Source organism: Geotrypetes seraphini, chromosome 6, assembly GCF_902459505.1.
Source record: "Geotrypetes seraphini chromosome 6, aGeoSer1.1, whole genome shotgun sequence".
Taxonomy (NCBI): Eukaryota; Metazoa; Chordata; class Amphibia; order Gymnophiona; family Dermophiidae; genus Geotrypetes; species Geotrypetes seraphini.
The window spans coordinates 255,092,485-255,116,305 of NC_047089.1; the positions used below are offsets into that span (position 1 = coordinate 255,092,485).

Genomic DNA, 23,821 nt, shown 5'->3' on the forward strand with positions numbered 1-23,821 from the left:
TTTGCCTAATGAATATGCATGAGATCTGTTAGCATACAATGAAAGCAGTGCATGCAAATAGATCTGATGCATATTCATTGGGGAAATCCTGAAAACACAACTGGATTTTGGCCCTTGAGGAGGGACTTTGACACCCCCTGCCCTAGAGGAAAGAAGGGACAGGGGAGATATGATTCAGACGTTCAAATACTTAGAAAGGTATAAACATAGAACAAAATCTTTTCCAGTGTGCACAAATAGAAATCTCACATTTGAAGAGAAGGAATAGACTGATTGGGCTGTATTCCTGTTTTTGAATTTCAATGTTGGATCTTAGAGAGGTAGCCCACTGCTGTTTAAAGACAATAGACTGTTTTCAGTCCAATTCTTTATATGTGAGGTTGCAAACCATTGGACCCCTGAGGAAGGCGTGTTCGCCGAAACACGGACCGTGTAGGGTCCGGTTGGATTTTTATCACAGTATTTTTTAATTGAATTTTCATGGTTTTATATGTCAGTGTTTAATAAATTATCTCCAGAACATCTGTATCCATAGTTTTTGTTTTCATCGGTGGATCATTGGATCTCCTCATTTTTCTTTGTTGGGCAGACTAGATGAGCCATTTGGCCTTTATCTGCCATCATGTTACAATGTTTCTATAACCATAAAGCCCTATGACCTCACAGTGCAGGTGTAAAGAGCCTTAGCCAATAGGAAGAGGAGATGCAAATGTTGAGAGCCTTAGCCAATAGGGAGAGGAGTAGATAGTGGATGCTCTGGATGAGCAAACTGGGATGGGCCATTTGGCCTTTATCTGCCATCATGTTACAATGTTTCTATAACCATAAAGCCCTATGACCTCACAATACAGGTGTAAAGAGCCTTAGCCTATAGGAAGAGGAGATGCAAATGTTAAGAGCTTTAGCCAATAAGGAGAGAGATAATGGTTACTGCAGATGGGCATTTTTTGCTACTTCAGCTTGTCTGCGGTGATCTTTGCTCACAGGTTTAAAGACAATAGACTGTTTTCAGTCCAATTCTTTATATGTGAGGTTGCAAACTATTGGACCCCTGAGGAAGGTGTGTTCGCCGAAACATGGACCATGTAGGGTCCGGTTGGATTTTTATCACAGTATTTTTTAATTGAATTTTCATGGTTTTATATGTCAGTGTTTAATAAATTATCTCCAGAACATCTGTATCCACAGTTTTTTGTTTTTGTTTTCATCGCTGTATTCCGGTCCGCCAGGATAGAACGAACAGACAAATGAAGACATGTTTATAGAAATTAGGGAAGCTGGAAAACGGTAAAGATTTTGAGCTTGAAGGTGGTAGAACAAAAGTTGTAAAGAGTTTTAATCTTTTGGGCTCTTTGGTAAACAAGGAAGCGACTAGCAGTGAAGAAATACACAGAATAGCTATCGGTTGCTCTATAATGAAGGCTCTTGATAAAGTATTTAAAGGCAAAGACATTATAGTTAATATGAAGATCAGATTGGTCCACACACTCATTTTCTCAGTGGTCAATTAGGGATGCGAAAGCTGGACATTACGGAAACAAGACAGAAAGAAGATCGACTCATTTGAACTCTACTGCTGAAGAACAATTCTGTGCATGCCTTGTACTCTTTGCAAAAACACGTGGACTGAGGGCACACAATGAAGCTACTAAGTAGTAAATTTAAAACAAGTCAGATTATATTTCTTCACTTAACATGTAAGCCACTCTTGAATTTGTTGCCAGAAAATGTGGTAAAAGCAGTTAGCTTAGCAGGGTTAAAAAAAAAAAAAAAGATTTGGCGATGTTCCTAAAAGCAAAGTCCGTAAACCATTTTAGGACAATCAGCATAAAATCTGTTGTACTCATTTGAGATCTTGTCAGGTACTTCTGGCCACTGTTGGAGCAGGATACAGGGCTAGATTGACCCTTGGTCTGACCCAGAAAGGCTATTCATAGATTTTTAGGTTTTGAAAATGACAACAAATGTTTAGCTATGACTTAATATTTTAAGTACAAATGACACACATTTTGCATGTCATACAAGGACTAGTAAGCCACTAATAAAAATGCTTTGGATAACGGAGTAATTACTGGCACAATTTGTGTGTCATTCTTTGTCATTTCTAATTGGAAAAATAACTAGAAAATAAGAAATCATTTTCCCAAACAGTGAGGCATGAGATACAATTTTAGAAAAAGCGAGCTGCTTGCCAATTGAAATGGCCCCATGTTTCAGCCTAGCTCATCCTTGCTATGTTATGTCATTAAGACCCTCATCATCTCGTATCGTTATCACCAAAGGCTCCTTTTACTAAGCTGAGTTAGGGCTTTAACGCGTGCTACACCTTAACGCCAGCATTGAGCTGTCGTTAGTTCTAGAAACGTAGCGCGCAGTAATTTCCTGGGTGTGCTAAAAACGCTAGCGCACCTTAGTAACAGGAGCCCTAAGTCTGAATTGGCCAGAAGAGGTGATTAGGTGAGGGTGGAATACATTTCTCCAAAATAAGGAAGCGGAGGCTCAGAGGAGACATGACAGAGACTTACAAGATCATGAAGGGCATCGAGAAGGTGGAAAGGGACAGATTCTTCAGCCTATTGGGACCTACAAGAATAAGGGGGCACTCGGAGAAACGGAAAGGGGACAGGTTTAGAACCAGTGCTAGGAAATTCTTTTTCACTCAGAGGGTGGTGGACACCTGGAATGCGCTTCCGGAGGATGTGATAAGACAGAGTATATTAAGGGGATTCAAAGAGGGATTGGACAAGTTCCTGAAGGATATGGGGATTGAGGGATATAGATAGAGGTAGAGATAGGATCATAAAAGGGTATAGATAGAAGAATAATGGGGATTGAAAGGTTTTAGTCAAAGGATCACTTACAGGTCATGGACCTGATGGGCCGCCGCGGGAGCGGACTGCTGGGTGCGATGGACCCCTGGTCTGACCCAGTTCTTATGTTTAGCAAGCGTCTAGCTATACTGCAGTTCCCAAGAGTGGTCTGAGTGAGCCAAAGTGTCTTTTACGTTCTGGAATACACTTCCCCCTCCGTATTTGCGGGGGTTAGGGGCAGAGCTGGCTGGCAAATAAGGAAAAACTGCGAATAATATTTGGGCCGGTTCTGCCCTTATCCCCCGCTTCCCCCCCCTTAAGCCTTACCTGGTGGTCTAGCGGGTTTTCAGGCAGGAGCGATCTTCCCACGCTCCTGCCCCGTGCAGATCGCTCACAGGAAATGGCTGCCCTGAGCTCCCGTAGTCTCTCGAGCCATTTCCTGTGAGCGATCTGCACGGGGAAGGAGCGTGGGAAGATCGCTCCTGCCTGAAAATCCGCTAGACCACCAGGTAAGGCTTAAGAGGGAGGGGCTACAGGGCTAAAAAAAAAAAGCCCAAAAAATTAAAATTTATTTTTTGGTCAAAAATTGCAAATAACTGAATCCGTAGATACGGAATTTGCAAATACAGAGGGGGAAGTGGTACTTTCTTTTCTTGGCAGAGTCCTTTCCAGCTGGGAAGGAGACTGGTGCTTTCAAAGGAAGAGAGAGAGAGGGGAAAAAAAGACATTTATCACACTTCAAAAAAAAAAAAAAAAGAGAAATTTTGTCAAATGAAAGCTGGCAACATTACAGAAAGATTTCACTCTGCTTCCCCTGGATAGTTCAGAGCTGTTTACATTACTTAGGCGATATTATGGTTGCCATGGATTTGGACGCCCACGGTAATTATGCGCATTGTTGGACTCATTCACCAGCATTTATGCTTCCTTGTGTGTAACCGTAAGAATCAAATGAAACAATCGCGGTATGAGCTGGGATACGGCTGAGTCTCTTTGGCTGTGCAATTAACAGCTGCCTGGGTGTACAATGGAGATACAGTAGGACGCCAGAAGCAGGGTTAGATCGTACTTGTGTGCAAGTCATGGAGCTGTATGTCGCTATCACACCGATCATACAGATAAAGCCCAGCTCCTCTTTCCCTGCCATCGGTCTTCCTTCTCTCTTCATGCAGCGTGAGTGCTGCATTAAATCCTTCTGCTCCCGTTCTCTAAATTTCACCGAAAGATGCCGCCTCTTTGATATCGCCTTGGATTTGTGACGGTTCTCTTCTATAGAGAAGTTTCTTTCTTTATTTTAAAAATTTCTACACCGTTTAAAACTAAACAGTTTACATCATTTGATAAAAACATGGTCAAACAGACACAATCATCAGAAATCCTAACTGCAAACTAATACCACGGCTTATATAATGAGAATCATGAATAATTCATCAATTATTGGCTAAAAAAGGCATCTACAAATCATTGCGTCTTGAGTAATTTTCTAAACCTGCCCTTTCGTATTGGGCCTACGAGGAAGTTCCATATTTCAGCTCCAAGCACAGTCTCAACAAGCCTCGGGTTCACATTCGTCTTCAGCAGAGCTAAATTCTCAGAATGTAGTGATCTGTTTGGTGTATAGCTAAACATACTATTTTTAAACAATTTTGGGATGTTACCATACAAAAATTGATGGCCAGTCATTACTGCTTTATATTGTATTCTGAAGGCGTTCTGGTAGCCAATGCAGTTGTTGAAAATATGGCGAAATGTGATCATATTTTGCCAATCCCATTATCAATTGTGCTGCTGCATTATGAATGACCTGCAATGCCCTACACCTTGCTTTTGTTAGGCCAAGGTACAGGGCATTGCAGTAATCAAGACTGGACAAAAGCATAGCCTGGACTATAGCACAAAAATCATAAGGCGATAGCATTGGTTTTAGTTGGTGTAGCAAATGCTGGAAGAGTGGGCAGGCAAGGTCTACGGAGATGGCCACTGGACTTGGCATCATGGGTTCAGAAGAAGATAGGGCGGGGTCTTCTCCTTTCAATGACCATCTTACCTTCAAGTTGCCTTCTGGTCTGGTGACCACCAGGTCTTCGCTGCCTGACCTGAAAACATGAGATAAGAGAACTCCACAAGGAACTCGCCAATGAAAATCTTGTCAGGCGTAAAGTGCTGTATATACTCGAATATAAACTGGGATTTTTGGGCCAAACATTTGGCCCAAAAATGGGGGGGGCCCAGTTTATATTCGAGCAAGTGCCCCCTCCCAGAATTATTGCAGGCTGCTGCCAGTCTCTCCACCTTGTCCCCACTCCCTGCCCTGTCCTCCTACCTCCTCTGCCGATCCCTGGTGATCCAGAGGTGCAGCGGGCAGGAGTAAGGTTTCCACACTCCTGCCTCGCTCCTAACCCAGTGGGTGGTGGTTGCCGTGAGATTGGGTTTCTTCAGCCACTGAGGAGAAGCATGCTCCTGCTCAGCACTGAGCGGCTTCCTGACTGGCTCCCGTTGTGTGCAGGTTGGGTACAGAGCTTGATAGGGGAGTGAGGGAAGGAAGGGGGCTGGGTGCAGAGCCTGACAGCAAGGGAGGGAAGAGGGCTAGGTGCAGTGCCTGACAGGGAGGGAGGGAAGAGGGCTGGGTGCAGTGCCTGACAGGGAGGGAGGGAAGAGGCCTGGGTGCAGTGCCTGACAGAGAGGGAGGGAAGAGGGCTAGGTGCAGTGCCTGGCAGGAAGGGGGCTGGGCGCAGTGCCTGACAGGGAGGGAGGGAGGGAAGGGGGCTGGTGCAGTGCCTGACAGAGAGGGAGGGAAGAGGGCTGGGTGCAGTGCCTGACAGGGAGGGAGGGAAGAGGGCTAGGTGCAGTGCCTAGCAGGAAGGGGGCTGGGTGCAATGCCTGGCAATAAGGGAGGGAGAGGGCTAGGTGCAGTGCCTGACAGGGAGGGAGGGAAGAGGGCTGGGTGCAGTGCCTGACAGGGAGGGAGGGAAGAGGGCTGGGTGCAGTGCCTGACAGGGAGGGAGAGAAGAGGGCTGGGTGCAGTGCCTGACAGGGAGGGAGGGAAGAGGGCTGGATGCAGTGCCTGACATGGAGGGGGTTGGGTACAGAGCCTGACAGGGGAGGGTACTTGAATATTAAGCTGCCCGACTTATATTCGAGTCAACCATTTTTTTTTTTTTTCCCCCTTTGGGGGTAAATGGGGGTTTCAACTTATATTCGGATCAACTTAGATTGAAGAATATTCGGTATCCCAAATCCAGTCAAACAGTTCATCTTCCATTTTCCATTCGTGTCCTTTTACACCTACACTTGAATCCGGTCTCGAACTTATGATTTTGCCTTTTCGGGCTCCTTCTCTCCACTTAGGCATCACTTCATTTACGTTTCCTTATCTCCCAGTCTCTAGATCTTCATGTCTGCTGGAACCTGAGCCTGGTGTCCCTCCTCTGGTCCTTTCAACATCTCAGTCCAGTACCAAAAACCAACTGGCCGCTGTGAATTCTTTCCCTTGAATCATTTTGCACTCCCACATTTCTTTGGTTGACTGTCTTTGCATTGTCTCAAAGACTATTGACATTGCTGCAAAAAGGTATAAGCTAAGGGCCTGATTTAATATCATAAATTGCAGCGGATATAAACAAACAGACTCGTCTAGTTTGGCCAGATCTTTGCTCTGATTTTATTTAATTTAGGTACAATGAACAAACTAACACCCGCTCCCTCTCATGTCTCCCATCCTCCCCCCGCCAGACCTGTCCTAAGCCCATGCCTTTCTTTCATATCTTCTGCCTATTAATTCACACCAACTCGGCTCTGTCTTTTCTGAGCATTTTCAACTTCTATCATGTTTGGTTGCATCTACCTTTGCCAATAGGCTGTTCCGTACATCGAGCACTCTTTTGGTAATGACGCATTTTCTGAGGTTTTCTTTGTACCTTCTTCCCTGCAAGGTCACATCATTTATTTATTTATTTAAATGATTTCTTACCTGCTTACACCTAAGTGGCTTATAAGATACAGGCATAATATTAGGACCTACATACAATAGTATACAAAAAAGATATATCTCTATAAAATTATTATCATTCATTTAAACATCTTCACATACAATGATACCAATGTCTCCATAAGATATTACATAAGAACATAAGAATACTGGGTCAGACCAAAGGTCCATCAAGCCCAGTAACCTGTTCTCACGGTGGCCAGTCCAGGTCACTAGTACCTGACCAAAACCTACCAGGGCAAACAGTGGCTACCTCCATGTCTCTCTCAATAGTAGACTATGGACTTTTCCTCCAGGAACTTGTCCAAACCTTTCTTAAAACCAGCTACTTTGCCGAATGCCCTCTTGTTCTTTTATTTTTTGAGAGGGACAGATTCTTCAAACTTTCGAAAAATAAAAGAACAAGAGGGCATTCGGGAAAGTTGAAAGGGGACAGATTCAAAACGAATGCTAGGAAGTTCTTCTTTACCCAACGGGTGGTGGACACCTGGAATGCGCTTCCAGAGGACGTAATAGGGCAGAGTACGGTACTGGGGTTCAAGAAAGGATTGGACAGTTTCCTGCTGGAAAAGGGGATAGAGGGGTAGAGATAGAGGATTACTGCACAGGTCCTGGACCTGTTGGGCCACCGCGTGAGCGGACTGCTGGGCAAGATGGACCTCAGGTCTGACCCAGCGGAGGCATTGCTTATGTTCTTATGCTATCCGGCAGCGCATTCCAAAGCTTAACTATTCTCTGAGTGAAAACAAATGGCCTCCTCACAATCTAGTCGATCAAGACAGACAAACAGGATGCCAGGAAGGGGTTAATATCCGCAGGGGATGGATAAACTGCAGGCTAGGGTGGTGAGCAGAGGGGAGGAGGGTTTGGAGTTGAAGGCTGTCTCAAAAAGGTGGATTTTTCAGCCTCCTTTTGAACAACTGTACCCCCAATTTTGAGCCCCAGAGAGTTATGTTCTTCCCTTGGCGATGCTTCCTTGTCTTCAGTCTCTTCCAAACGTTTGGGGGTAATTCTGTAATGGCATCTGTGCACCAAAGTGCCGTCATTGAAACTTCTACAGTTGGGCAGACTGGATGGACCATACAGGACTTCACCTGCCCTCATCTACTACGTTGCATGCCATGGACATAACTTATAGCAATTTATAAGTTAGGCAGGTAAGCTGGAGACTTGCCTATGTAGCGAGGAGCCCCCCCCCTTCCACATGCCCCTTCCCCACCCCTTTCTGCTGCCGCTTCCCTTCCCCCGTACATCTGTAACCCTCGCACTGCCGTCGCACTGGCTCTTCCTCTGACGTCCCTTCCCTAGGCGTGGATCCAGGAAGTGACATCAGAGGAAGCCGCTTGGGGTTTGCTGCTCGTACCAGGAATGTTACAGAGGTGTGGGGGGAAGGGAAGCGGCAGTGTGGGGGTGGAGAAAGAGCAGGAGGGCAGGTGCCTGGGTGGACCCCCCCCAGCACATACATGCTAATGCGCCAATTTATAAAATTGCAAGTAGTGCACATGTATGTGTTACTAAGTAGTAATTATCTTGTACTCGCCTGTGTGAAGTGATAGAATTGCCCTTTTGTAGATTGCCTTTGGTATTCAAAGTGGGGGTGCACTGGAGGATTAAGTGACTTGCCCAGAGTCACAAGGAGCAGCACTGGGTCTATCAGTGAGCCACACCTTCAGTCTGTCCCAGTCTGGCAGTTCTAATGTGAGCTGAGTATAGGACAATCGAGCCATTGTGACATCACTGCTGAGGTTGGCTCTTGGGAATTGGTGGAACGAGGCATTATGACATCACAATCTCAGCTCTGGAATGATGCTGCTCTTTGGGTTTCTCCCAGGCACTTGTGACCTGGGTTGGCCACTGTTGGAAACAGGATACTGGGCTTGATGGACCTTCAGCATCTCCCAGCATGGCTGTTCTTATGTGAGCCAATTACAGGACAGTCGAGCCATTGTGACATCACTGCTGAGGTTGGCTCTTAGGCATTGGTGGAATGAGGCATTATGACATCACAAGCTCAGCTCTGGAATGTTGCGACTCTGGGTTTCTGCCAGATAGTTGGGACCTGGCTTGGCCACAGGATACTGGGCTTGATGAAAGGGAATGGGGACTTGTATACCACCTTTCTGTGGCTTTGTCATTTCAAATGCTTATATTCAAAGCAGTGGGCTTGCCTGGGTCACAAGGAACAGCACTGGCATTTGACCTCACAGCCTCTGAGTGCTCTACCAGCGAGCCACACCTTCCCCCTATAGTGACTGTGGTCAGGAAGTACAAGGTGACCATTCCATGCCAGAGGAATCCCTTGGAATATAGGTCTCCTTTCCATCCATGCTAAGCTTCAATGGAAATAGTCATCCCAGTGTTGATCCGTCCAGTGTCACGAGCTTGAAATGTGGGTTGTTCTTTTTTTTTTTTCTGGTGCTCTGGTTCTCCTGTCCATGTCACTCGGCTAATTCCAGTAATGTACTGGCATCACAGGTCAGGGATTTAGCTAAGATATTACATTAATAGACCATGCAAATAAAAATGAAAACTGCTCTATGCAAACGAGCTGATTACTTTGCAGAATTGTTTTCTGATTTTCTTTGTGACTTAGAATGTGTGGGCATGCCCAGTGCAGACTATATTGTATGGATCTTTGGTTTCCATTTGCACGTAGCAAAGTGAAAAAAAGAAGCCTTACAAATGACACATTCCCAGCATGAATTACTCCAGATGAAGGAGGGTGATTGAGTTATTTTGATAAAGATGAATGGCTTATCAAATCCCTTTATCTAATATATATGTTGTCTTTTCTTTCTGCAGTTACTTCCGCTGGTCATCCCATTACTCTGGTGACTCAGACTCTAGTTACCAAGGATACAACCTTCTCTAAAGTTGCAATGCCATCTTCTCTGCTGATGGAGGTGCCGGCCTTGGCTGATTTCAACAAGGAATGGGCAGAGCTCACCGACTGGCTCTCTCTGTTGGACCGTGTGATCACGTCGCAGATCGTGACCGTTGGGGACGTCGATGAGATCAACGACATGATCATCAAACAGAAGGTATGGAGTCAACAGGTTGGCGATTAACAGGGAAGAAATTGAAAATTATGAACGTCAAGATGGCAAAGGGGGGGTCAATGTTCAAAGAGATTTAGCCAGGCAGGAGGCGATATTCAGGCTGCCAACTGGCTAGGACAGCAAATGACTATCGGCCCGGCTAACTTCTTGGATATTTAATGCTGGAGCCCAAACATGGCCTGCAGCTTTATGAAGAGAAAGAAGTGCATAAGTATAAACCTCCTATCTTTTCTTTCCATTTAAACTACAGTTCTTTATTCTATCGGCTGAGCTGATCGGGGGGAAAATACCCCTGCCGCGATCAGCTGAGCCAGGTGTGGCAGAGGTCCCCCCTCCCCGACACCAACCCCCCAAATTGACAGGAGGGATACCATCATGTCGCCAACCCGCCTCCCACCACCAAAGTGTCGACACCTCCCATCAAGCATCAGCAGGAGGGGTTGCTACTCCCTCCTGCCACTGATACCGCCCGAAGCTCCAACAACCCAACAATCAAAGAGTGGCAGGATGGATGTCCATTCCCTCCTGCTGCCGTCCCTCCTGAATCCCTGACACCACCCAAGCAAAGAGTTGTAGGAGGGATGCCCACTCCTTTCTGCCACTGACCTCCCTGAAGTCCCGAACCCCCCATCCTCTGTACCTTTTTGAAGTAAGACTAGCCAGAGGGATGACTCCTTCTTCCGGGCGACAGGCCCACCTCTTCCAAAATGGTGGCCTTCTCTCTCTCAGTGCATCCTGGAATGCACCAGGGAGGGCCATAAGAGTGGCCTTAGGTATCGGCCATTCAGAGTCTTAGGCCACTCCCAGTGCATCCCAGTATGCACTGGGAAGGAGGCCTAAGGCCCTCATTTGCCCAGGTGCCTAAAGCCCCTCATATGGGTGGGACTTTAGATATCTGGGCCAATCAGGGCCTTAGGTCTCTCCACAATACATCCCAGGATGCACTGGGAAGGGGAAGACCACCATGGTTTTAAAAACAGAACTCGTTCTTAACCCTGGGACGGCCTGTACAGTATATCTTAAATAGCAGCTGAGCATTAGCATTGTTTGTTTCGGGTGACTTGTATTATTTGTCTAAGAGGGGTATTTTTGATAGCACCTCTAAGTCTGAGGTTGGACATTTTGGGCAAGACGTCCACAAACCCAGCAGAAATAATCTCCATTTTCAAAACTGCCAGACGTCTGTCTTTTATTTCTGAAAATGACCTATGTAGAAGTTTTGGTCCTTAGGACGTCTATCTTTTTTGACCCTTTTTCAAAAATAAAAACGTCTGGAAGAAAAATGCAGAAAAGCAAGTTTTGTGGATGTACCCAACGACTTTGTCTGATGATGGCAGAGGAATCCCCATCAGCTGAGCCAGTTCTGGGGACTGCTGTGGGCTCAGCTGATAGGAATTCCCCCTCCCAGGACCAGCTCAACCCAGGAGCCCCCGACATTCCACAACATCCTTCTGACCTCCCTGTATCCTCCCCACATCCCAAGACTCTCCCCGCCATCCCCCCACATCCCCCAATATGGCTGGTCCTCCCCTCCCCCATTCTCCTCATGTTATCATTATCTCCTTTTTTTTAAACTAAATGCTGTCGTGTCGGATTTCCTGGGTGAACTTATTCCAGGGATTGTATCAAATCTGACCATGTTTTAGTCACTGTGATCAAGCAGCCCTAGAACTTTTATCCCCTGCTCCACTAAGAACAAGATCTCAAATTGTTTTGCCTCTTGTCGGTTCCTGAACCAGCTGCTCTATAAAGTGGTCCTTGATTTCATCAAGGAATTTTACCTCCCCAGCCTGTCCAACATTACATTTACCCAGTCAAGATTGGGGTAGTTGAAATCACCCATTATTATAGCTTAAATATAGTCTCTATCTTATTCTCAAAGTATGACGCTAGTGAGTTGGGTGTGGGCAGTGGTGTGGTAAGAGTGATCAGCGCCTGGGGTGGTGGCACAGCTTCCCCCCCCCTCCCTGCCAAGAGCACCCCTCTCCTCCCTTTTCCTTTCCCCACCCCTTCCCAGCATGCCCACGTCGGTGTCTGCTCGCCCTGTTACATCACTTCCTGGAAGCGGGTCCCAGAAGTGACATCAGAGAGAGCACCGATGCCAACGCGGGGGAAGAAAAGAAAGTTTTTAAAAAAAAATGTATTCAATTTTCTCTACCGTTCTCCCAGGGAGCTCAGAACGGTTTACATGAATTTATTCAGGTACTCAAGCATTTTCCCTGTCTGTCCTAGTGGACTCGCACTCTATCTAATATACCTGGGGCAATGGGGGGGGGGGGGAGAAATTAAGTGACTTGCCCCGGGTCACAAGGAGCAGTGTGGATTTGAACCCACAACCTCAGGGTGCTGAAGCTGTAGCTTTAACCACTGCGCCACACTCTCCACACAGGGGCGGAGAGCAGGAGGGGTGTAGCGCCCAGGGCAGACCGCACCTCCCCCCACCCCATTATTACATCACTGGTGGTTTAAGCTACGTTTGAGGCAGTCTGTCCGTTATGTTAGAATTTTGAACAGCTTCCTGAAGTCCGAGTAGCATTTGTATTCGTTTTGCTTGTTTCGTCCTCCCATCTGTTTCTAAGTATTTGATCTCTCAATTTTCTCCAAGCTCTTTCTAGCTTTTGCCATTCTCTTTTCAGGCTTCTCACTTCCGCCAAGTACCACGATTTTTTCTCTCACTTCCGGGTACTTTTCCTCTCTACTAGTGTAATGGGATTTCTATGGATTCTGTCCATGTCTTACGATTTTGGTCTGGGTTTGGATCTGCCATTTGTAAAGAGGGTTCCAGCTTTTCCCATAACATTTGGGTACTGGTTTTCCTTCCAAATTTTAAGGTGAATCTACATATATAGTAGCCTGACCATATTAGTGGCGACCATTCGATGAAGGGCAGCAGTTTTGGACCATGTCTACTGAGTGGCCTTTAACGTGAGCAGATCCAGTTGTGTTGTATAGAAAAGAGAGGGTGTCTGTCAAGGTATCGTGTACCGATCGGTTTGCGACCCCTGATTCACTTACCTCTCCTGCGATCCGCTTCGAAACCGTGCATGCAAATAAGGTGAAATGCATGCAAATTGGACAGCGACCCGATTCACTACACCAGATTTCCGATCCGACTGGGCTGGCTGATCACCTGAAGAAGCGACTGCTGGGGACCAGTCGAAAACGTCTTTACGACTGGAAGCCCTGCTCTCTGCCCTGCAATCTCTCCTGCCTGCTCGACCCGAATGCTGCCCTGCTTCTTATCTCCCGCTGCTCGTCTTTCCGATGCTCTTCTCCCGTCTGCCCATACTGCTGCCTGCCCCGAACTGCCATGATTTCCTGCCTGCCTCGACTCTCCCACCCTTCCCTGCAGTGCAAGCCTGTAGTTTTAACCCGCGGGCTCTAAGCGGCTCCATTTATCTTTTTATTAGCCTTGGTAACTGGTTAGTTTAGTTCCTTGCTCTATTTTTATCAGCCACGAGCACGAGGAACTTTTTCTCTCATGCTGCACATTACAGTGGCAAGGTGAGGGTGGCAGCTGGCAAGAGCGGGACCAGCTTTCTGAGAGCCACGCAGGTTGGGGTCACTGGAGATGCCGGCGTTTGGTTCAATCTGTGGCGAGGGAGGAGAAATAAGGGCTTGATAGAGCAGGAGAAGCAGGAGAGTCGGTGTGAATCTACTAGTTAAAAATCTCCCCAAAGTCCTGCCGCCCTGCATTGCCCTTCCCCGCCCTGCGAGCCCATGGTTTTAACCTGCGGGTTAAAACCATGGGCTCACAGGGCTCAAAAGTACAAAAAAAAAAAAGTATAAAGTTTTTTTTTAAAATTGCTGCTCTGATGGTCTGCGCATGCGCAGACCATGCAGGCAGATGGGGGCATTCCTCCGATCGCCTCCATCTGCATATTTTACTTTCGTGAGTTTGTCAGACCTGCCCGGATCGGACCCGATCGCGCAGGTTAGTGAATCCAGCCCTAAGTTCCATAACGTCCCCATTGTTGAGGGATTCTGGAGTTTTCAGGTGCGACAGGTGGAAAGAAAGCTGAGTTGCAGGATTAAAACAATACTAGGCTTCGTGAATATAGCGAAACTAACGGCTCCTTTTACTAAGGTGCGCTGGCGGTTTTAGCGCGCACTAGACGCTAACGCCTCCCTAGAGCTTGCGTTAGTATTTTCTGTGGAGCGCGGGGTTTGCGCGTGCGTTAAAAACGCTAGCGCACCTTAGTTAAAAGGAGCCCTAAGTGAACAGATATTAAAAGTTTGGGAGTTTAGTGAAAACGCATGAGATAGTGTAATTAAAGACCTGCACTCAGGCTCATGTTCTAAGAGATTTAGAACTTGTTGAACTCGTCCGTCTACAGCTGCAAATGCAAGTGAATTTGCCTAACTTTTACTTTTGGTCCGGCATGCAAGAGGTTAATTGAATAATTACATCAAAAAATATATGTTTTTGTAAATGGACGTGCATGCAAAGAAGACGATTTTGGAAAGGCCTGGCTGGCTACGTTGCCTTTGGGAGAACATTATCCGGAGGATTTTAACGGGTCTTCTTTTCTCCCCTTGGATACAAAAGAACGCTGTTATATTATTTTTACTTTATATCTTTAAATAAACTCGAATAGTCGGCCGATTAAAGCACAGAGCGTTTTATGCCGAAGTTCTTTTAACAACCACCGAGACGGAAAGTCTTCTTTTCAGCATAAGAGAGGAATTTCCATCCTGTGGAACTTCTCCTGTACCTGTATCCAGGTAAATACCAGCCGCCCTGGATACCATATCGATTGTTTTCTAACGGTTGTCAGCCAGTATGTTACACTGTGGGTGAAACAATAGATCCAGTAATGACTTCCCCTCCCTCTCTGGCTCTAATAAATTCAGACAGTTGTCTCGGCTCAAACCCATCTTAATATTAAACCGTACCATGCAGTATCACAGGATGATCACCCACTTTAATACTCAAAAGGGTCCAGAGAAGAGCGACTAAAATGGTTAAGGGGCTGGAGGAGTTGCCATACAGCAAGAGATTAGAGAAACTGGGCCTCTTCTCCCTTGAAAAGAGAAGAGTGAGAGGGGACATGATCGAAATATTCAAGATAATGAAGGGAATAGACTCAGTAGATCAAAACAGGTTGTTCACCCTCTCCAAGGTAGGGAGAACGAGAGGGCTCTCTCTAAAGTTAAAAGGGGATAGACTCCGTACGAACGTAAGGAAGTTCTTCACCCAGAGAGTGGTAGAGAACCGGAATGCTCTTCTGGAGGCTGTTATAGGGGAAAACACCCTCCAGGGATTCAAGACAAAGTTAGACAAGTTCATGCCAAACCAGAACGTACGCAGGTAAGGCTTGACTCAGTTAGGGCGCTGGTCTTTGACCAGAAGGCCACCACGTGAGCAGACTCCTGGGCACGATGGACCATTGGTCTGACCCAGCAGCAGCAATTCTTATGTTCTTATATTCCTTGTTTGTAAACACTAAGTCCAGTTTGACCATTACCAGCTGCTGGAGCAGTTCTCCTTGTAGAGAATCCAGAATCTCCCAACTTCTAGAAGACCCCCATCAACATCCGACATGTTAAAATCACCTGTTAGTAAAACTTCCCCTTTTTTACATATATTCTGAATGTCTACTATTAAATCTCTATCTGCGTCTTCCGTCTTTATATCACACCAATGAAAATATATTCACCATTCCCTCTTTCCAGATTGATCCACTGGGCCTCTTCCTTGCCCTGCAATTATGTGGCTTTAACATGTTAACAACTGATGTGCATTTTGACCATAGGCCGGGAAGCCTGTGTCAGAGGTTGAGGCCTAGAGGTGGTTGTGCAGGATCAGGTCTAAGTTGACAGAATGACAGCTCCATTTCTGCTTTGCGTAGGGAGCTGAATTTTTTTATTCTAGAAAACATTGCTCTATCATTGCTACTGCTCCTCCCGTTTTCCTGTGTCTCCTGCTCTGTATCATCTTCCTGCTGGGCAGATGTTGTTGTTACAGGATCAGATTTATGTCTCTGTGATGATCATTATTCCTAGTTCACGCTGCATTATCATATCTCTGAACAGGGTGGTTTTCGTGCGTATGGATCTTGCATTTACCAAGCAGCATGGAATGGATAGGGTTGTTGAGCGGGATACAGGCCTATCGCACGTGATTGGTTTTAAGTTTCTCCTGGAGTTGTTTGTGTGGTTTCTGTTCCTTTGTGTTCTACTGTTTGGAGTAGTCAAAAGCGCGCAGGATTTTGGCATGCTGACAATCCCGCGGCAACATTTACGCGCACTGCTGCTTCTGCCATTCCCGTTTGCGCTCTGGGGGGGAGGGTGTGGGGGGGGGAACCCCCCTACTACGCATTCAAGTACTCGCGCTCCCGAACATCGAAAAGGGAAGGAGAACAGGAGTTTTCATTGTACTGGGGGTTCTCCCCAACCCCCCCTAACGGGAGCACGAGCACTTCTAAGTGTAGTTGGGGGTTCCCCCCCCCCCACACACCTCTCCTCAGAGCGCTAACGGGACCGGCGGAAGCAGCTGCACGCATCTGTCCTGCACGCAAGCGTGCCATAGTCCTGCGTGCTTTAGTTATGGTACCGTGGCATCCTGTCTGCACAGTTTATCAGACGTATTTTCCCTTTAGGCTGACCATAGCTTTTGAAAATCAGGTATAAGAACTGGGATTCTGTTTGGGGTTTTTTTATATCGGGGTTTAGTTGCAGACCTAAAAGGTTCTTGGTGGACTCCAGACATATGCAAGATAATTGTACCCACTTCAATGTAGTCGGTTTGCTATGTGGCCCAGGGAACAAAGGCTAGCTCCCTCGTGGTATTTTGATATCAGGAATGGATAATGTGGATGTTGTGGGTCAGTCGGGAAGGAGTCATTTCAAGGTCTCCGTGTCTAAAATCTTTGGCGTTTCTGCACTTTAGTTGGCCAAACTGTCTTTTCTGAATTCAGTGGGTCACTTTGGTTGAGCTTTAATCACTAGTATTTTGGGCCCATTTCTGCTTTCCGAGTTCATTCCTTTTCTATAGAGTTTATATAATAAGTTAATTGAACTCAAGAAAGAGAGATTTTCCAAAATCCCTTCTATGGTGGTGTTTCATCAGTAAGTGTCTGCATAGATGCCATTCAGGTGCCTAATTGGGATATAACGACAAGGTGAATTACCGCAATATTAAGGGCCAGTGAAGACACTTAACTTTGAGAATCTGGGCCTTTGTGTCTAAATTTGGGCATCATTTACTGAATCCAGTCCTCTGTGCATAAGTGACCAAAAATGGCAGTGTTTTAAGCATTGTTAACCTAACATAGTAGATGACGGCAGATAAAGACCCGAATGGCCCATCCAGTCTGCCCAACCTGATTCAAATTAAATTTTTTTAGTTTTTTCTTCTTAGCTATTTCTGGGCGAGAATCCAAAGCTTTACCCGGTGCTGTGCTTGGGTTCCAACTGCCGAAATCTCTGTTAAGACTTACTCCAGCCCATCTACACCCTCCCAGCCATTGAAGCCCTCCCCTGCCCATCCTCCACCAAACGGCCAGACACAGACACAGACCGTGCAAGTCTGCCCAGTAACTGGCCTAGTTCAATCTTTAATATTATTTTCTGATTCTAAATCTTCTGTGTTCATCCCACGCTTCTTTGAACTCAGTCACAGTTTTACTCTCCACCACCCTCTCCGTAAAGTAGAACTTCCTAACATTGCCTTTGAATCTACCCCTCAACCTCAAATTATGTCCTCTGGTTTTACCTATAGCAGTTCTTCCAAGATTCTAATAAAGTGAATTTTAGAATGCTGGGCGTAATCTCACTTTCGTATTGCACCTCTTAGACGATGTCCTAAATGTCTTATCAAAACAAGAAAAGCTGCAGATGAGCATACAATAATGCAGGCAAAGTTTATTGTGACAAATACGGTTAAAAACATCGCCTAAAGGCAAACGAACCAATGGACCCAACACGGTCCATGTTTCGGAAAATACACCTTTGTCAGGGGTCCCAGATGGAGAAAAAATCGGTATAAACCACAAACAAGCTTATGTCCATATGCAAGGAACTCCGGGAGGGAGTCTGTGCGTGTGTTGCTTAAAAGCATATGGGCATAAGCTTGTGTGCGGTTTTTACCGATTTTTTTCTCCATCTGAGACCCCTGACGAAGGTGTATTTTCCGAAACACAGACCGTGTTGGGTCCATTGGTTTGTTTGATTTTAGGCGATGTTTTTAACCGCATTTGTCACAATAAACTTTGCCTGCATCATTGTACGCTCGTCTGTGGTTTTTCTTGTTTTGGTTTGCCCTTGTAATCTCTGACTGCAGACCCTGTTGGTTTCCTCTTTTTGTTGTTTGCTCTAAATGTCTTATCTTCACGATCCTCAGCAGGGCCACTAGGCACTCAAATACTTTTCATAGTGCTTGGTTTTAATTAGAGAATGACACGGTGACAAAATTCATCACCGTCCCGGTAAGAGGGCTGGAACACTGCCCATACGCCGAGAGGTTGGATAGGCTGGGGCTATTCTCTCTGGAAAAAAGGAGGCTCAGGGGAGATATGATAGAGACCTTCAAGATCATGAGGGGCATAGAGAGGGTGGATAGGGACAGATTCTTCAGACTGAAGGGGACAACAGGTACGAGGGGGCATTCGGAGAAACTGAAGGGAGATAGGTTCAGAACAAATGCAAGGAAGTTTTTCTTCACCCAAAGGGTCGTGGACACTTGGAATGCGCTACTGGAGGAAGTGATCAGGCAGAGTACGATACAAGGATTCAAACAGGGATTGGACGGATTCCTGAGGGATAGGGGGATCGTGGGATACTGAGAGAGGTGCTGGGATGTAACACAGGTATAGAAAGCAAACCAAGTAATAAGTATAGAAATCCAACCAGGTCGTGCATGTGCAAGACCAGAGGGTTAAGACTTCGATGGGAAGATAAGACTCAATGGGAAACCAAGGTGGCAAGGGGGCCCCTTCTGGTGACTCAGACAGGCCATGACCTGTTCGGGCCGCCGCGGGAGCGGACTGCTGGGCAAGATGGACCTGTGGTCTGACCCAGCGGAGGCACTGCTTATGTTCTTATGTTCTTATGTCCCCGCGGATAACCGCGGGAAACCATCTTCATATCATTCTTTAAGGAGAGAGGGAAGAATCAGAGTATGAATGGCCACAACCACTGACCCGCAAGCTTTGCTTTGAAGAATGCTGGTGTAGAAGGACTGAGGTTGAGACAGACACTACAGAATGACAGTCTCTGGTATCCAGAGCAGATATTGTGATGTCATAATGCCTCATTCCACCAGTGCCTAAGAGCCAATCACATCAGTGATGTCACAATGGCTTCATTATCCTTGGCTCCCATAAGAATCAGAGTATGAATGGCCACAACCACTGACCTGCAAGCTTTGCTTTGAAGAATGCTGGGGTAGAAGGACTGAGGTTGAGATAGACACTGAAGAATGACAGTCTCTGGTATCCAGAGCATATATTGTGATGTCATAATGCCTCATTCCACCAGTGCCTAAGAGCCAATCACATCAGTGATGTCACAATGGCTTCACTATCCTTGGCTCCCATAAGAATCAGAGTATGAATGGCCACAACCACTGACCTGCAAGCTTTGCTTTGAAGAATGCTGGGGTAGAAGGACTGAGGCTGAAACAGACACTACAGAATGACAGTCTCTGGTATCCAGAGCAGATATTGTGATGTCATAATGCCTCATTCCACCAGTGCCTAAGAGCCAATCACATCAGTGATGTCACAATGGCTTCATTATCCTTGGCTCCCATAAGAATCAGAGTATGAATGGCCACAACCGCTGCCCCGCAAGCTTTGCTTTGAAGAATGCTGGTGTAGAAGGACTGAGGTTGAAATAGACACTAGAAAATGACATGGGATTATTTCCCGCAGTTATCCGTGGGGACGGGAACGGTGAGCATGCCTAAGTCACCTTTTAGTAAATTCTGATCAGAGCAAAAGTGGGCACAAGCATATGTGCCCATGGACAGAGTGTGGGCATTAGGAGCAAGAATGTGCATTAATAAAAAAACACTATAATGTATGTACATATTTGCAAAACATAGGTGTGCTCATTTACAAGCCTGAAGGCACATTTTCAACCACTTCTGTTTATAAAATAGGTTTAATATAGGCCCAGTTTGGCTGCCTTAAACCAGGTGCCCGTTTATAAAATTTCCCTTCGTAGGCATCTCAGAGATCTGGCAGAATGAGGATAACTATGACTGTACGAAGACACAAAAAGACTCTGGGGTGGTCAACGCCAAAAAGGCAGCCCAACTTCACACAGCCAAGGACCTTGGTGCCACAAAAGTAAATGATGAAACAAACAAAAAAATGGAACCCAGTCCTGGACTTGCAGGACATTTATTGGTGTATATTAAAATGATATAAAAAGGTTATACTATGAACTCTGGTCGATGCCAACAGTGTATAAAACATAAAAATAGTGCTATATATGAAATCAACAGACCCTACATGGTCCGTGTTTCGGCAACGAGGTTGCCTTCCTCAGGGGTCCTTAGCGCAGTGAGCTGAAAGTCAGGCAGCCGATTACATCAAAGAAAACACCTGTCCCAGTCCTCCAGCCTCTCACAGTCTGGCTGGGAAAACAAGCGTCCTCTTCTGCTGGGAAGGAGGAGCTGGGAACTGAACAGAATGAGCCTCCTCCCAGTGCTAAAGAATCACTCCGGCAAATGATGAGCGGGTGAATGCTGAATCTGCTCCTTATATCAATGCAGTATTTGGAAACTTCCGGCAATCTGAGTCAATAGTACCATGTGGTAGACTATCCTAATTTGGCAGGCTAGCCTGGCCTGCTAGGAGTAATTAGCACACAAAACCCTTTTCACAGAAACAAAAACACTTTGCTTTATTGTTTGCCTCACACAAAATAGAATGAATTTGGCTTATTTCAGCCAAGCACATACAGGCACCAATCTATTTTCCCAAGGCCTGCCTCTGTCTATCTCTAGGGAAAACTTGAGAGTTCCTCTTTCTCCCTCGGGGAGAATAAATCCAACTGAGTAGAAATACCTCTCTCCTGTGAGTCATGCCCCTGTGATTCAACACTGAGCTCCAACCCGGCCCATGTGCTTAAGGCCCCGCCCACAGGAGGAGCCTAAGGCTCCCAGGCCTATTCTGATTGGCCCAGGCGCCTCAGGCCCCACCTGTGGGCAGGGTTTCAGCTGCCTGGACCAATCCGGCCCCATTCCGGAGCCGTCTGGCCTGCTGGACAGGCGAGCTTGGCACCTGTCCGTCCGGCCAACGATTTGAGGTACGAGGAAGGGGGGTGGGGGTGGGGGTGTTCGTGGGGTCGGCGGGGGGAGTCGCAGGTCAGCGGGGGGGCCGATCAGAGGTTCGGGGGGGGCGGACATTGGGGGGAGGGGGGTTGTGTCAAGGGCAGGAGGGCCTGGGATCCTCCTGTCCGTATTGTAGTGGGGAGTGGGGGATAGGAGGGTCCGCCTGGGCAGGAGGGGTTGGGCTCCCTCCTGCCTGATCATGTAGGGGGGTGGGGGGCGAGAGGTCAGGAAGGCTTGGGCTCCCTCCTGGCCTGATCGTAATTGGGGGGGCCCACAGGGCAGGAGGGCTTGGGCTCCCTCCTGCCCCGAACGTAATCGGTGGGGGGGGGGGTCGCAGATTGCTGGGGCTAGGAGGGCTTGGGTTCTCTCCTGGCCTGATGTTGTCGTGGGGTGCCACGGCTGGCGGGGCAGGAGGGCTTGGACTCCGTCCTGCCCCGATGTTGTCGCGGGGTGCCGCGGGTGCCCGGGGCAGAAGGGCTTGGGTTCCTTCCTGCCCGACTGTAATCGGAGGGGGGGGGGGGATAGGGATCGTGGGACAGGAGGGCTTGGGTTCCTTCCTGCCCCGATGTCGTGGAGGGGGATGGTTGGGGTGGATTCTGTAACCGGTGTTGTTTTTGACAGACACCAATTACAGACTCCAGCTTTTAGGCGAAGGACTGGCTCCTCCGCCTAAAAGCCCTTGTGTTGGACGTTTAGGGCTTAGGCATTTTTTTGGTTCATTATGGGGTATAAGTGTAGACATTGTGGGGGTGTACTTGTAGATGTAGTGGTTGACTGGGCGTTTAAACAGCTGAAGGTAGAGGCAGGCCATTATCAAAACAAGGACGTTTGTTTTGGTTATGGACACTTTCCCTGCTTCTGCTTTCAACGTTTAAGGCCTTAGGCCCAAAAGAGACTTAGACGGTTTTTTTGATTTTGCCCCTCTTGGTGTCTCTTTAGGACAGTGACTGAAGCAGAGGTTTATTTATTTATATACCACTTATATCCTAAGTGGTTTTACATTCAGGTACTTTATCATATTTCCCTATCTGTCCTGGTGGGCTCAAACTCTATCTAGTGTACCTGGGGATTAAGTGACTTGCCCAGAGTCACAAGGAGCAGCGAGGGATTTCAACCCCTAACCCCTAACCAGTGCACCACACACACTCCCCACAGAGACACAAGCAGAGCCTTGTTTTCTTTAAGGAATATCCCTCTGCTATCTTTGAATACACTCGGTCCAAGATCTGAGTTAATTTGCATATTGTTGTTACTCAAAATACCAGACCTATTATTATCTAATATATATTTTGGCTCAGATCTAAATCTCCCTCAGGATAAAGTAATTTCTATATCACTTTGCCAATTTCCAGCAAAGTGTAAATTCTATTACTCTCCCAGAGTATAAATTTTATGGGCTAATGTCCTAGAAAACAAGCCTAGCACATAGGATACAGGGTTCAAAACCCCCTTTCGCTGACCTGGGTAAGACATTTCACCTTCCAATTCCTGAGATGCAATTTAAATTGTAAAGCCTCTAAGGCAAGGAAGTGGTATAGTGAGTGAACTGTAATTTGCCTTACACTTGGATTTGGGGAAAGCTGAGAAAGGCCGGTAAATCTGACTTCCGTGGTAAATAAATTAATGGAAGCGCTAGAGAATAGTGACGTTTCTGGAATCCAGTGGATTACAAGACCCGAGGTAATATGGATTCACTAGAACAGTGGTCTCAAACTCCAAGCCTTTGCAGGGCCACATTTTGGATTTGTCGGTACTTGGAGGGCCTCAGAAAAAAATACTTAATGTCTTATTAAAGAAATAACAATTTTGCATAAGGTAAAATGCTTTATAGTTTATAAATCTTTCCTTTTGGCTAAGTCTTAATAATAATATTGTAATTTATCAGGTGCAGCTCTGGGTAAGAGCGAACAAGAAAAGGACCTGGGTGTACTGATAGATAGGACCCTGAAGCCGTCAGCACAATGTGCGTCGGCGGCAAAGAAAGCGAATAGAATGTTGGGCATGATAAAGAAGGGAATCACGAGTAGATCGGAGAGGGTCATAATGCCGCTTTATAGAGCACTGGTCAGACCACACTTGGAATACTGCGTCCAACATTGGTCTCCCAACCTAAAGAAGGATATGAAACTGCTTGAGAGGGTGCAGAGGCGAGCAACGACGCTAATAAAAGGTATGGAGAAACTGGAATACGAGGATCGACTTAAGAGACTGGGATTGTTCTCCCTTGAGAAGAGGAGACTGTGAGGGGATATGAACGAGACCTTCAAAATACTGAAAGGAATCGACAAAATAGAGCAGAAAAAACTATTTACATTGTCAAATTTGACATGGACAAGAGGACACGGAATGAAGCTAAGGGGGGACAAGTTCAGGACAAATATCAGGAAGTTCTGCTTCACGCAACGAGTGGTGGACACCTGGAATGCTCTCCCGGAAGAGGTTATTGCGGAATCCACCGTTCTAGGATTTAAAAGCAAACTAGATGCACATCTCCTTACGAGAGGCATAGAGGGATATGGGTGACTAAAAATTACTCCAGGTGTACACCTGGCTGGGCCTCCGCGTGTGCGGAACACCGGACTTGATGGACCGAAGGTCTGATCCAGAGATGGCGCTTCTTATGTTCTATAGCTAAAGAGACATATGATCAAGAAACTGTTTTATTTTACTTTTGTGATTA

The 23,821-nt window shown here is 46.5% G+C and overlaps 1 protein-coding gene across 12 annotated transcripts in view; it reads left to right on the forward strand.

Moving 5' to 3' along the window:
- The window catches only part of DMD (dystrophin), a 2,510,493-nt gene that overhangs the window by 1,953,339 nt on the left and 533,333 nt on the right, over positions 1-23,821 (forward strand). For all 12 annotated transcript variants that reach the window (XM_033949686.1, XM_033949693.1, XM_033949692.1 and 9 more), the window contains one exon: positions 9,601-9,839. In XM_033949686.1, coding sequence (XP_033805577.1) covers positions 9,601-9,839 — 239 coding nt within the window. The remainder of the gene's footprint in view (positions 1-9,600; positions 9,840-23,821) is intronic.